This window comes from Lampetra planeri, chromosome 12, assembly GCF_965212315.1.
Source record: "Lampetra planeri chromosome 12, kcLamPlan1.2.h2, whole genome shotgun sequence".
Classification (NCBI taxonomy): Eukaryota; Metazoa; Chordata; class Hyperoartia; order Petromyzontiformes; family Petromyzontidae; genus Lampetra; species Lampetra planeri.
The window spans coordinates 6,965,820-6,978,336 of NC_136118.1; the positions used below are offsets into that span (position 1 = coordinate 6,965,820).

Below are 12,517 nucleotides of genomic sequence, written 5' to 3' on the forward strand. Positions count from 1 at the left end.
GTACCTCGATAATAGAATGTCTTATAGAAGGAAATGTGAGATTGTATTTATTGTGTTTAAAGAGAAACTGTATTATCTGTGCAGCTTGAAGACAATCTTCAGGGGCCAAAATATAAAATATATGTCAATCAAGAGAAATTGCATGGTATCAATTGAGTAAAGCTCACATTGTATTATTGACTAAATGGCTTAACTGCAAAGGTTCTCAAAGGCCAATTCAGTAGGCTGCTACCATTGCGTTTTATTCTTTATATTTTCTGGCAAAAGCATCAATCCAAGCCTAGAAATTGCCCTGAATAAACCAGATTTCATCATCTCAATATCTAAGTAGAATTGAGCCTGCATAGTGCTTGGACTGGTGATCACCATGCAAAGAAATGTGTTGGAGGATATGGAGCTACGTTGTCAGCAGAGAGCAGTGCAGCAAAATTCAACGTCGTGCTATATATTACGCTCCCAAGTCTATGTTTCCTGCCTTTACCATCCTGCACTGACCACCGTGGTAAACTGTGGTCAAATAACCCCATGACCTGCACAGCATGGGGGAGGCTGTCATCCAGTTGATTGACAAAAGGCTGAACATGTACAAGTAGTATAATTTAGTAAAAAATATATTTCACTGCAAACCCCATTAAGTGCTACGAAATATATTTTGTCAACCCTTATACTACAGTTCATGGTTAGCAGGGAGTGAAGTGGCAGCTGCTTAAGCTTTTCCTCTGTCATATTCCATATTTACAATACAATGCAATTTATCTCACGAGTCTGGATTAGTGTTTTATAGAGTGTTGTTTGTTTGAGTGGGTGACTGAGTGTTTTGCATATGCTGTCTTGGTTAGTGTATGGGGGGGGGAGAGTCTGGTGGCACTATTGTGCCACCAGACTCTCCTGTAAGATAAGACGTATATGTAGTATTACTGGAATAATCATAAAAACAATGCAGTGGTAGATAAGTTGATAAACCTATCAATATTTGTTCAAAAGTATACAGCCGTTGTGAAATGTGTATGCCGTCTGCCATCTAGTGGCAGAAGAAGAACGTTCAAAAGATTATCAAGGCATGATTTTTAATGCACCATTGAATTCTAGCCATTCTCTAACATTTAAATAAAACAAACATACAACTACTTTTGGAATTAAAGTATGTGCGAGTAAAGGTTAAACAAGCTCTTTGGCTGCACCCAGCAAAATTGACTTTTACGAACAATAACTAAGCCAATCGTGAGAATACATGCACAAGCAAATATTCTGTGAAGCATGAGCAACAAATAAATATGGCTTTTATCCCCATAGCTATGCTAAAGTTCAAGACATCATTTTTTTACATTTAAAGCATGTGGTGAAAAAGAAATGCAATGTAGTTTTTAAGCCTTTAAATGTCATTACCTGATAGGTCTTGATCATCTCCTGACAGTTCATTCGGATTTGTTCCGTCTCTTCTCTTGCTTCTGAGAGTTTGGCAGTTGTTTCCCGTAGCTTCTCTTTGGTTTCCTTAAAAAAGAACCACAAACAACAATATTCAGTCGTGCAATATAAATTAAACAGCCCAAACAATTACAAATACATTACAGTGGAATAGTCATAAGCTTAATGTAGGGATTTATAGGCATGGATCATATTATAACATGAAAAGATTGGGTAATAGGATGAATTTCCTGCCACTTCCAGATAACTCCTCTTATCTGAGCAAAAGCTTGGATAAGAAGAAATACAATGCTTCCAAAAGTCCATTTCGGAATAATTTTGTGCCTGGTCAAGTCTGCGGAAAGGGAAATAATAAGATTACTTTGGTACAAACGTTCTCTAATCTGTGCAATGTGTGCTAGTGTCCAGTGGCAATGACTTCCAGGAAATGTATATCCATTAATTTACCAGCATCATAATTATCATAACATTCACCATAACTATCAGAATCGTCGTCATTATAATCAATATCATTATCATCCATTAATATTCCTGAGTTGCGGATTAGTCGCGAATAATAGGAAGGATTTGCCATTGTATTCGGGTAATGTTCTTATCATCTGCACAATGTTCTGGATAAAAAGGAATTATTTCCTGACACTTACAGATAAATTATTTTTTATCCACACGATTGCTTGAATAATAGGAAGAATATAGTGCACAGATAATAGAAAGACATGCGGATTGCATAGGGTGTGCAGATAATACAAAGTGTGGATAACAGCGAATTAGACAAGTAGTGCTACTGTATCTGCAATCCCAGTCATCATTGTCCTATTTAAAATTATTACGCATGCAAACACTTGGCACATCTAATTTCTGGCCCAGGGCGAACGTCAGAGCACCTCCCTCCACCACTGTGATGAAATATGATCGGACAACCTTGAAGACCGACTTGGAATGGGGAGGCCTTCATCCAGCAGTGTAATGATAAAGGGCTGTTTATTATACGTTATTAATTTTATGGCATCTGAATCCTCTATCTGAGCAATCCATAAACGAGTACCCCGTCCAAATTGAATTATGAATAATTGATCATGTTTTAAACGTGCTGCGTTTGCAATATTTGGAGTTTGGCGCACTACATTACTAGTGGCACCACGCTATGCACATATGCAGGTCCATAACATTAATAACAGTTTAGACGAAACAATTATAGAAAGTACCTACCACAATATTTGAGACAGGTACAGTATTCATACGAAGGTCACATTCTATGAATGACTCTATATAACGTGACGTTGCGCACTCAAACAAAAATAAATAAAATGTGTTCAGCGAGTAAAATGAGTAAGACATGCCCTTTCAAATACATAGCAGCGCATGAGGACATTTTGTAAACCATAAATTGTACCGATACACTGTACACTAACCAAATCACCCCGAGACTAAGCAGCGTTGAGCCTGCATATCGTTTGCAAGTGCAAACAACTTAACGAAACAGGTATTGTATGCTGCGGGATACATTTTGGGCAGCAAAGGGCAATGCAGCAAATCCATTATTGTACTGTACTTTCATGCTCCCACATTTATCCTGCCTTCACCAACCAGCACTGACCAGAATGGTGAATTACGGCCAAACCCACATGACACAAATGGCAAGGGAAGGCCCTTATCCAGCAGTGGACTGACAAATGGCTCTAGGTATACATGTATACACTCGTACAGGGTACAAAACAAAATACACTAAAGATGAGATTACCTTGTGAGAGTCCAGCTCACTTTTGAGCTTGTTTTGGGCCCATTTTATTTTGGAGGCACGAGAGTTGATTTCTTCTTTTTGTTTCTCGATTTCCTTGTTCAGTTTGTGAACATCTCCATCCTGAAATTAGATGATATATGCAGCAATCAATAGTCATACGAATCGTACCATGTATAAACTATTTATATTACTGAAACATTCACACCCCATGCGGTAGCATAGGGCCTGGATCGATAGCACTAGTGATGATCGTTTTGTATCTTTACATAGCCTTTAGTCCACTCTACCTAACCATGCAGCACATCTGGAAATTGGAAGGCAAGCCCCCCCCCCCAACCCTGCACCTGATTAGCATGATTCGCTACGTAATGTGTGAAAGAAGTTCAACATATAGGTCGAGGAAATGGTGCATTCTCTAAAACTGATATGACCATCGCATTAAAACATTTAATTCCATTCATTTTACTTAGAATGTAACTGCAAACTTGGCAAAAGAAAAATGAAATGGGTACAGCACGCTGATAATAATTAAGGATTTGTATTTATAGGGCACATGCTTAATGTCAATGCAACTCAAAAGCACCGCACATTTCATCTCATCTCAAATCTTTCCAATAACCTGATTAGGTCGAGGCAAGGTGACTCCCAGTGGCAACTGTCCCTGTACAGAACAGGTGCATACAGCACCGGTTTGCAAATGAGCACGAGTCTACCAGTAACATCTTGCAGTGAACGGATGAGACATACCAAATGATTATTCATGCCCACTTACTCTGGCTTCATAGAGAGTGCCCAAACGCCCTTTCTCCTGGGTAAGCAGCTTCACCCTGGCTGTGAACTTCTCAATTTCCTTTATACTCTCACGCAGCTTCTTCTCCAGTCCCTCCTTGTCCTTGCGCAGGTCCAGCGCTTCCTTCTCCCCACGCACGTACTTCATGACCATGGCCTCTTTCTCCTTACGATCTTCATCGCATCGCTTATTGGCCTTTATAGCACAGCAAAAGCAAAACAAGTGTAAGTGTTAATTTTGATCGATGGGAAAAAAACGTATCCCCTTCCCTTTATATTAATGTTCACTTAAATCAAGTAAATCACAATACAATTGAAGGCAAAATTAAATGTGTTTAGTATTACAAATTACGAGTTGCAATGCATGCATGTGAAACTGCCAATGTGAATTTTGAGTGCATAGTGAATGGTGCATGCAGAGTAAACTCCATGAACTCAACAACATTTAAAGGATATAATTTTTTTAAATGTAATTCAAACGCCGCAAATAATGGTTAGATGGTATAGCAGCACAGCTGATAAAACTACTAAAAACAAAAAGCTGTTGTGGACAAAATATTTCACACAGTGCTATGACCCAACTATAACAAATTGTACTCGTGAGAATATTTACACAAAATGAAATCTCCTCCGAGCTTAAAAATGATAAACATGTTTAATATCAACATGTGTACAGAAACACATGCTAAAAATGATATATTCGCGTGGCTCTTTCATGGCATGAGCTTAAGCCCTATGCTAAGTTTTTACTGAAAACAGGATCTGGCCGAGTGATTTGTGTGCAAGAGGCTGCACTCTAAACAGACGCTTGGCACTTGAGATGCAGCCCCACCTGCTCCAAGCGAAGGGTCAAGTCCTTCTGGATCTGGGCCATCGCGCTCCTGGATGCCTGTTCTTGTGCAGCGAGCCGCTCCTTGCTCGCAGTCACCTCCTGCTGGTATCCCTGCAGCTTTTCTTCCAGCTAAAAAGAATACAAGAGACAATACTTAACCTGAATACCACCGTCCAGATATATTTGAAAAATATAATACAAGAGCATTGCCCTAGTCTCTTGCATTGCAAACCTATAACCAGCGTAGATTGTTCAGCAGCTTTTGCCTCCGAATGCCATCCGATTGGTGTGACAACCCAGCCGGCGTGACTATATCTCACCACACTTGATCAGTGTGGGTTGGTGACCGCAGGTAGCACATACATGTAAGCATAGAGTACAACAATGGCGTTTGCTGCATTGCCCTTTGCTGTCCCCCATCTAAGCCCACAGCATATAACGACAACCTGTTGTGCATGGTGGTCATCTTCTAAGATTAAGAACAATACCAATAAAGATTTTTTATTTTAATAATTAGAACAAATTACATTGTAATGTCATTAGATTAAATATTGATAGCTGCAGTTTCACAGTCCGTATTATTAAATATAATGCACACCTGCACATTTCAATCATGTCATAATGAACAATCCCATACTTTAACTGTAAAAGGCAGCAGAAATAGAAATGCAGTATAATTCATTGCTACCTGCAAGGTTGCAGATACTTTGTAAAAAAATGCTAATACCTGTTTAATAGAGGAGTCATTGAGCAACTCTGTTGCAATGTGTTTTTCTAAAGCTTCTTTCTGGTTCTTGTTCTCTGCTTGTAGCCCACAAAGCTCTTTTTGATGCTTCTGATCAACCACTGCCAACCTGGGAAGGATGAGATTAGCAGCACAAACAATGAAGCTGGTACACTTTGAATACATAAGCATACCGTTTCTACCCTTACAACATTACACACTTATGGGAAAGTTCGCTGCACTTGGGAGCTCCAAAAATGTAAAAGTACATTTATTGTGGAATTGTAAACACAAACCTGCACCGTTAAATATATAAAGTTAAAAAGTACCGAATGTAGGTGGAAAAGTACCTGTCGCCAGATGTTTAAATTAATGTCCTAGTCTTGGAATAAATTATTTATAGAAGCAATAAATTGAACATGTTACATGCCTTGTAATGATACACTGAACCTTACAGTTAACATGTGGTTTATACCTTAATCTGTGTATCACCAGAAACATGTCACAAGGCTATCTATGATGAAATATGAAACCCTGTACATCCATTGCAGCATATTACAGCAGTTTGCTGTTAAATGCTAGGCAGCTTAAAATCCCGTATATTAAACATCAACAAAGACATAGCTAAAACATTATTTTATAATAAGCATACAAATTAATCTGAAAAACATTATGTACTGGACATAAAACAGCATTTCTAAAATAAAAATTATGTTTATAAAATCCACTGGAGCCAAATGTCAAATTAAAATAAGTTTTGTTGAAGAACGTATGATGCAATCCTGGAACTGTACAATCATAAAATAATCTTAATAACGGCTTCTTTTTTGTAAAAAAAGAACTGACATCTCCCTACAAATCCGCGAGGACAATTAACAACCTTCACAAAAGCAAGGCCAAGGGTTTTACCAACAGATAAGGAATTCAAAGTACAATTCAGTGCCGTGCAAATTGCTTACTTATTGATGGTTTCCTCTTGCAGAGAACAACGCAGTCTTAGAGTTTCCAGCTCACGCAAAGCAGCGGCGAGGCTAGCTTCTTTTTTAATTCCATTAAGAACTTTTATGGTTGGAGGTAACTCAAGCTCTATGAGCTCCATCTCGATATCAGTTAACAATGCTTCTTCAGCAGGAACCAATTCAGGCGACGACTCAGGTGCTGGCTTCTCCGAGTCTGAACTGGATGCTTGTGCAGTGATATTTTCATGACTGTTTGTGTCAGCTTTTGAATCCAAAATGTCCGCATTGCAAGCTGCTGCATGTGAAGAGTCACTATTCATCTCGACCACATTTGCGTCAGTACTGCTCTTTACAATTGCTTCGCTCTGTTCACCTTTAGCTTCTTCTGCTACGTGGCGCGATTTGGTACAAAGTTCAGAGTTCAATCGCACTGCCGCAAGTTTTCCTTCGCCGAGGCTCTCTTCTGGCTGCAATTCTGTTGTTGTTGAATCCTCTTTTTGAACATTTACATGTTCTGCCAATGCACCAACACCCACGGCTTGCGATTCGTTGGGCAGACATAATGCCTCATTAGGTATTGATCCTCCAGTGTGGTCTGGGTGCTGAAGCAAATTTGTCTTTTCCTCATCAACAACACTTGAAATGTCAAGTTGGCCCTCTGGTCGCACTTCACAAGAAGCTGTAGCCATGATCGAGTCACAATTATTCTCCACTGCCTGTGGCAACTTCCACGTGAAATTGCATTCCTACAAAAACAATCACATGTGCATACAACGAATTAGTCTCATGCAATAAACTTTGAATTACCTCACAAGGAAATGTAAAGGGCATTTCTAATCCATTACGCAAAATCCCAAAATACTGCAGTTTCCATCATTAGCTAGATATCATGTAAATGTATATTTTACTTAATAGTGACACAAAGCAAAATAACCTTTGCAGCTACATCTGCAGAATGTACCTCAGTTCCCATTTTACATTAGTTTACATAACACAGTGTGCTATGTGTTTAGTAATGTCACGCAATATACCAATCGAATCAATAGCAACCGGCATTTAAATATGACAACACATAGCTACTTTAGCTGGCCCTAACGAATACTTTATGACCATGTACAAGTTCTGCTTTATTTAGACATTGCACAACACATCAATAAAACAACTGCAATTTTAAAGTAACCAACCTACATTTCAGTGGAACTTTTCCTTGATGACGTTCACTTAAAATAACACTTTACATTTGTAAGGTGAAATTCATCTGTAGCTCGACTTAAAAATACAAAACAAACAATTGCTGGGCTTACTTTTAACCAAGGAAATATACACGCGTTTACATTGTTATACGTGCATTTTGGATTCAGTGAAGGACATGCATATAGTTTTCTTAACTTTTGTAGGTCAGGAAATTACGGATGATGTAATAGCAAGCAAAGGGAGAATGAAAGCAGTCAAAATGATGTTGATTGGCAACTGATAATTTGTAGAAATTATGGCCAAGGATGGAATAGTAACTCATGACAGTGATGGAACCTGAAAACAAGTAGAATCATTTTATGCAGATCCAATTCAGAAGGAATTAACTACTGGGAATGTTATCCGACATTGATGAAGAAAGCTGCTTAATTGGGCGAAGGATAAAATATGTAAGAAACAATACAAAGGTCATGTACGATAACGTCGTTAAATAACTGGAAATATCTGTCCTTGAGATACAACTGGAAAACGGAGCAGAATATACCGAGGACAGCTATTGAATGTGGACCAGAATCAAAATGGTTAAATATAGAAACGGACAAGTGCAGGTTGAAGTACGTTTTGAAAGTTGAACTTGAAGATGAAAACAACGTACCTATGTGCCTAAAGTACAATGTTTTAATCAAAGCATATTATCTGCTGTCACATAACATGAATATTAATTAATAGAACGGAATAAAAACGTCTAAATGCACAAACAGACTCTAAAGTGTGCAATATAGCATGAAGATGTGTGCTTGGAATCAAATTGAGACAAAAAGGAGCAAGGATTAGATAACTTACCCAAGGTTAAAGACATAATTCTTAATAAAAGTAAGTAGCTTGTGCAGGATGCAACACTAATAGAGATGATGGCCGATGGTCAATAAAAACGATGGCGCGACAGTCAAGGGATGTGGAACTTGTCCGAGAGAACGCCGAATGGGGCAATGGAGCAATGAGATCAGAACGTGTGTCAGTGCGAGGTTGATTAAATAGCAGGATAAAGATTGCGATAGCTTCGAAATGTCTTCATCCAGAAGATGTTAACAATTCTAAGTTCAATCCCAGTGCATGCTGTGAACCAAAATAAAAATCCATATCACACTGCTGTTAGAAAAGACATGGCCAGGGCTGGCTTTAAGCTCTGCGTTAAGATCCAGTTCTCAGATTATCCAGAACATCATTGGCTTTCGTCAATCCACTGTTGAATGAAGGCTTCCCTAAGCTGCCACCATCACTCACGATTCTATAATATAATTCCTCACGAGCCAATTGCATCATTCCAACTCCTCGGATCCATTGTTCCTTGGTTGCCACTCCGTCATTATCCTTGACCATCGACCATTATCTATTCTAGCAACATTTCTTGACGATGCTTAATTACTTTTGCTAACAGTTTGAATTAAGTCATTAAAATGTTCCCTCATCGGTGTGTTCTTCTTTCTGCCTTTTAAATGTGCACGTTTCAGTTTTTGCTACATTTTTGTTCACAACCATTTTCCTTAACAATGTGACGACAGGTAGCACACGCCGGCCAAAAACGAAATACAATAAAAATATGGATTGATTAAGAGTCTATAAGTGAACGCCTTCACGGGGCAATTTGACAAATAGGAGAATATGCGCATCTAACGAGGATGATGCTGAGCAGGGAATGTGAGGTTTAATGTTTCATGCCAGAGGGGGAGGAGTTTTGGTGACAATACTGTATATAAGTGCAAATGAAGGCACTTCATTGAGCAAGTTTAAGCCTGTGTAAATCTCACTATTGTTACCCACAATTTTCCACGGCAGCGTACTGTACGGGGAGCTTATTTTACATATTAGTTTCTGCATTGAACGCATCTCAGCTTTCACACAGTGTTTGCCAAAAAACATGTGGCAACCCAGCAGTGTTTGTTTAAACAACCTGCCACTGCTGAGAGACAGAAGGTCATAGCAACTCCACAGATTACCTAATTAAATGCTGCTGGATAGCGTGTACAGTACATCCCCTTTGTTAATCCACTGCTGCATGAGGTCCACTCCCCACGTCCTGACCTTACTTAAACCACGCTGGTCAGTAACGAGTTGGTGAAAGCGCTGCCTGATACATAGGCTATGAACTAAAAACAATATTTGTGTATGTATGTGGAGTCGTATTTTATTTAATTAATTACTGGAGGAAAAAAACCTGTTGACCAAAAGCATAAAGTGGTTATTTCCACAGTCCTATTTCTATTAGACATGCAGTACCTGCGATTCTACCAGCACGGATACGCTCGTCACACGTCACCACATTCCAACTATCAATAAACCCATCTTGTACGAGTCACTCGAGGTTTGGAAAGACGAGGACAACGTTGTCACCAGCCTCGACTCAAAGCCACGTCAATAATGTAATTTGTGATGCGGCCATAAACGATCCCCCATAGGACACTGTACAATTTGGTTGGATACGCTCTTTGATGGGAATATGAATAGGATTTTAAAATACATATTAATGGACAGTATGGAATGAGGACTCGCACGCAACACGATAAAGAGGGAAACTAGGTGACAGCAGAGTCAGCTACCACGAATTGGGGGGGGAGCGGTAATCGTGCGAGGCCCGGCGGCCTCACCCCCTTGTAAGCCCGGTAGCCCACTTAGGCGAGTGCGGTGACGTGACCTGCGGCCTATCCCACCACACGCGCTCGTCGGAACAAAATCCCCCCCCACATACATTCACCATCGTTCCTTCCCTCGTCGCTGTTGAAAGACGCCTCGAGCGCAACGCGGAGGTCACCGTGGATGAAGAAAGAACGAGCGACTCACCGCGAAGACGACACCGAGACGTTCACTCCGCTCCACTGCGCGGAAGTAAGCTGGGGGGGGAGGGGGGGGCGACTTTGGATTTCGCAGAGCGCATAAGCGCAACCCCGGCTCCACGGCGCCTCGCGATTGGTCGAGACGCGCTCTTTAACCAATCGCGAGCCGCCCTCCGCGTTGCTGCCGCAGCACGGCTCGTGATTGGGTTAAATAGACCACACCCCTCCCCCCCTCCCCCCGGGAGAGCAGCGCGCGATTGGTCGCCTAGGCTCGCGCCCCCTGCGCCCTCGACCAATCGGCGAGTCGCATTTGGCGCAAGTCGCCGGTGGAGGATCGCGATTGGCACGAGGTGCGCGTAAATCCCCGCCTCGCGATTGGTCTGTGGGGCAAGCGGTGTGATGGGTGGGGTGGGGGCGATAATCGGGCACTCCGGCTCCACCAATGGCGAGGCAGGGCGAGCGGGGCCGCTAACCAGTTGTATGAAATGCAGAGGGGAGGCGCGTGCCGATGCTGACCCCCCCCCCGGTCAGCTGTTGTTGTTACGTGACGTCACCGCGAGACACGAAGGGGAGTGACGTCACGGAATTAGACTCAAGGGCGGGGGGGGGGTGCTGAGCGGGGGCAAAGGCGCGGACCTGCAATTGCTTTGTTCTCGATTGTGTTGCAATCTAAACGTCGTATGCAAGTATTTAATTTATTATTTTCTCTTTATACGTGACTTAACCGAAAGAACCAATGGGTGTGTTTGGCCTACTCTTCCACGCTATTCAGACGTATTGGAAGAGGGCTGTTACATGGACAAAGCATATGTTTATATGTAATCAATTCTAGATTTGAAGCTTTCGTGACTGCAAGGATTCATACTCTTATGTTTTTCCGGTAAAGTCACGTAGGTAAAAAATAAATAATAAAAATTATAGAAATAATAATAGAAATAAAATAATAAATCACGACGTTTGGGACCGTCACAGCTAAATGTACTGTATCAAGTGAGGAACAATCCAAGAGACAAGCTCTTAAAAAAAGTCGTGATTTATTATTTTATTTCTATTATTATTGCTATAATTTGTATTATTAATTTTTTACCTACGTGACTTTACCGAAAAAACCTAAGAGTATTTGTAATCAGTTTAACACGAAGGCTTTCGCGACCGATATTCACAGAACACCTTGGAAGCATGTGGATGATTGCCTCTCTATACTGGCAAATCGCCCGATGATGCTGGTTGATGTAATTACCAGCGAAACGTCGGACTACTCAAATCGTCAATGTTGTGGATGTACTCTCCCAACACACCGGTGGCCTGAAGTGGTAACTAATTGGCACCACGTTGTGTTGACGTGACAAACATTACTTGGCTGTGTCGGGTGGGTGGAGGATCACCCGACACGTTTAACCACCCCCCCATGTAATATGACTATACAACATTCAGGGGTGCGTTAAGTCAATAAAGAAAGAGTTTTACCGTAGTGATTGTGGAATTTAGCTCACACCGAGAGGTCAGAAAAGAGGTCTCATGGTGCCTCTTGTTGGCTGGATCTTGACACTCCACGCTCGGTCTGCAACGATGCGCTTTCTTCTACCCTTTGGTTCTTTAGGTAAAGTCACGTAGGTATGAAATAAAGTAAATTAAATGACGACGTTTCGGGCGCTACACCAGCGTCCGTCATCGTGTGGGACAACCAAAGCAAGAAACAATTTGGTGAAGAGGTCAAGAGGGCTTTTGTGACTGTGACAAAAGGCTGTCTAGGTAAGCGAGGGGGGGGGGCAGGAGCCAGGGAGAAGAGATAGAGAGGAGGGGGGGTGGTGATCACTAGAGGGAATCTAAATTGATGTTCTTTGTGCTAGCGAGGTCGTTTAATACTGTGGGGAGAGGAAGAAACGTCCTTGCTTGGTGCGCTCTGCTTATTGAAAGCCACCACGGAACTCCACTGCGCGCATTTCCATCCATATTCAGCAGAATTTAAAGGAAGCAAACTTGGAATTCCCATTCAGCGACCAGGATTACTCAACTTTTTTG

General features: G+C 41.2%; 1 protein-coding gene across 2 annotated transcripts in view; it reads right to left on the minus strand.

Moving 5' to 3' along the window:
* The window catches only part of CCDC186 (coiled-coil domain containing 186), a 30,931-nt gene extending 20,377 nt beyond the window's left edge, over positions 1–10,554 (minus strand). For both annotated transcript variants that reach the window (XM_078599360.1, XM_078599359.1), the window contains exons 1-7: positions 10,411–10,554; positions 6,471–7,216; positions 5,515–5,641; positions 4,788–4,916; positions 3,939–4,151; positions 3,167–3,286; positions 1,387–1,491 (exon numbers count right to left, since the gene is read on the minus strand). In XM_078599360.1, the coding sequence (XP_078455486.1) occupies positions 1,387–1,491; positions 3,167–3,286; positions 3,939–4,151; positions 4,788–4,916; positions 5,515–5,641; positions 6,471–7,216; positions 10,411–10,419 (1,449 nt within the window). In that variant the 5' untranslated portion in view covers positions 10,420–10,554. The remainder of the gene's footprint in view (positions 1–1,386; positions 1,492–3,166; positions 3,287–3,938; positions 4,152–4,787; positions 4,917–5,514; positions 5,642–6,470; positions 7,217–10,410) is intronic.
* Between the last annotated feature and the right edge of the window lie 1,963 nt (positions 10,555–12,517).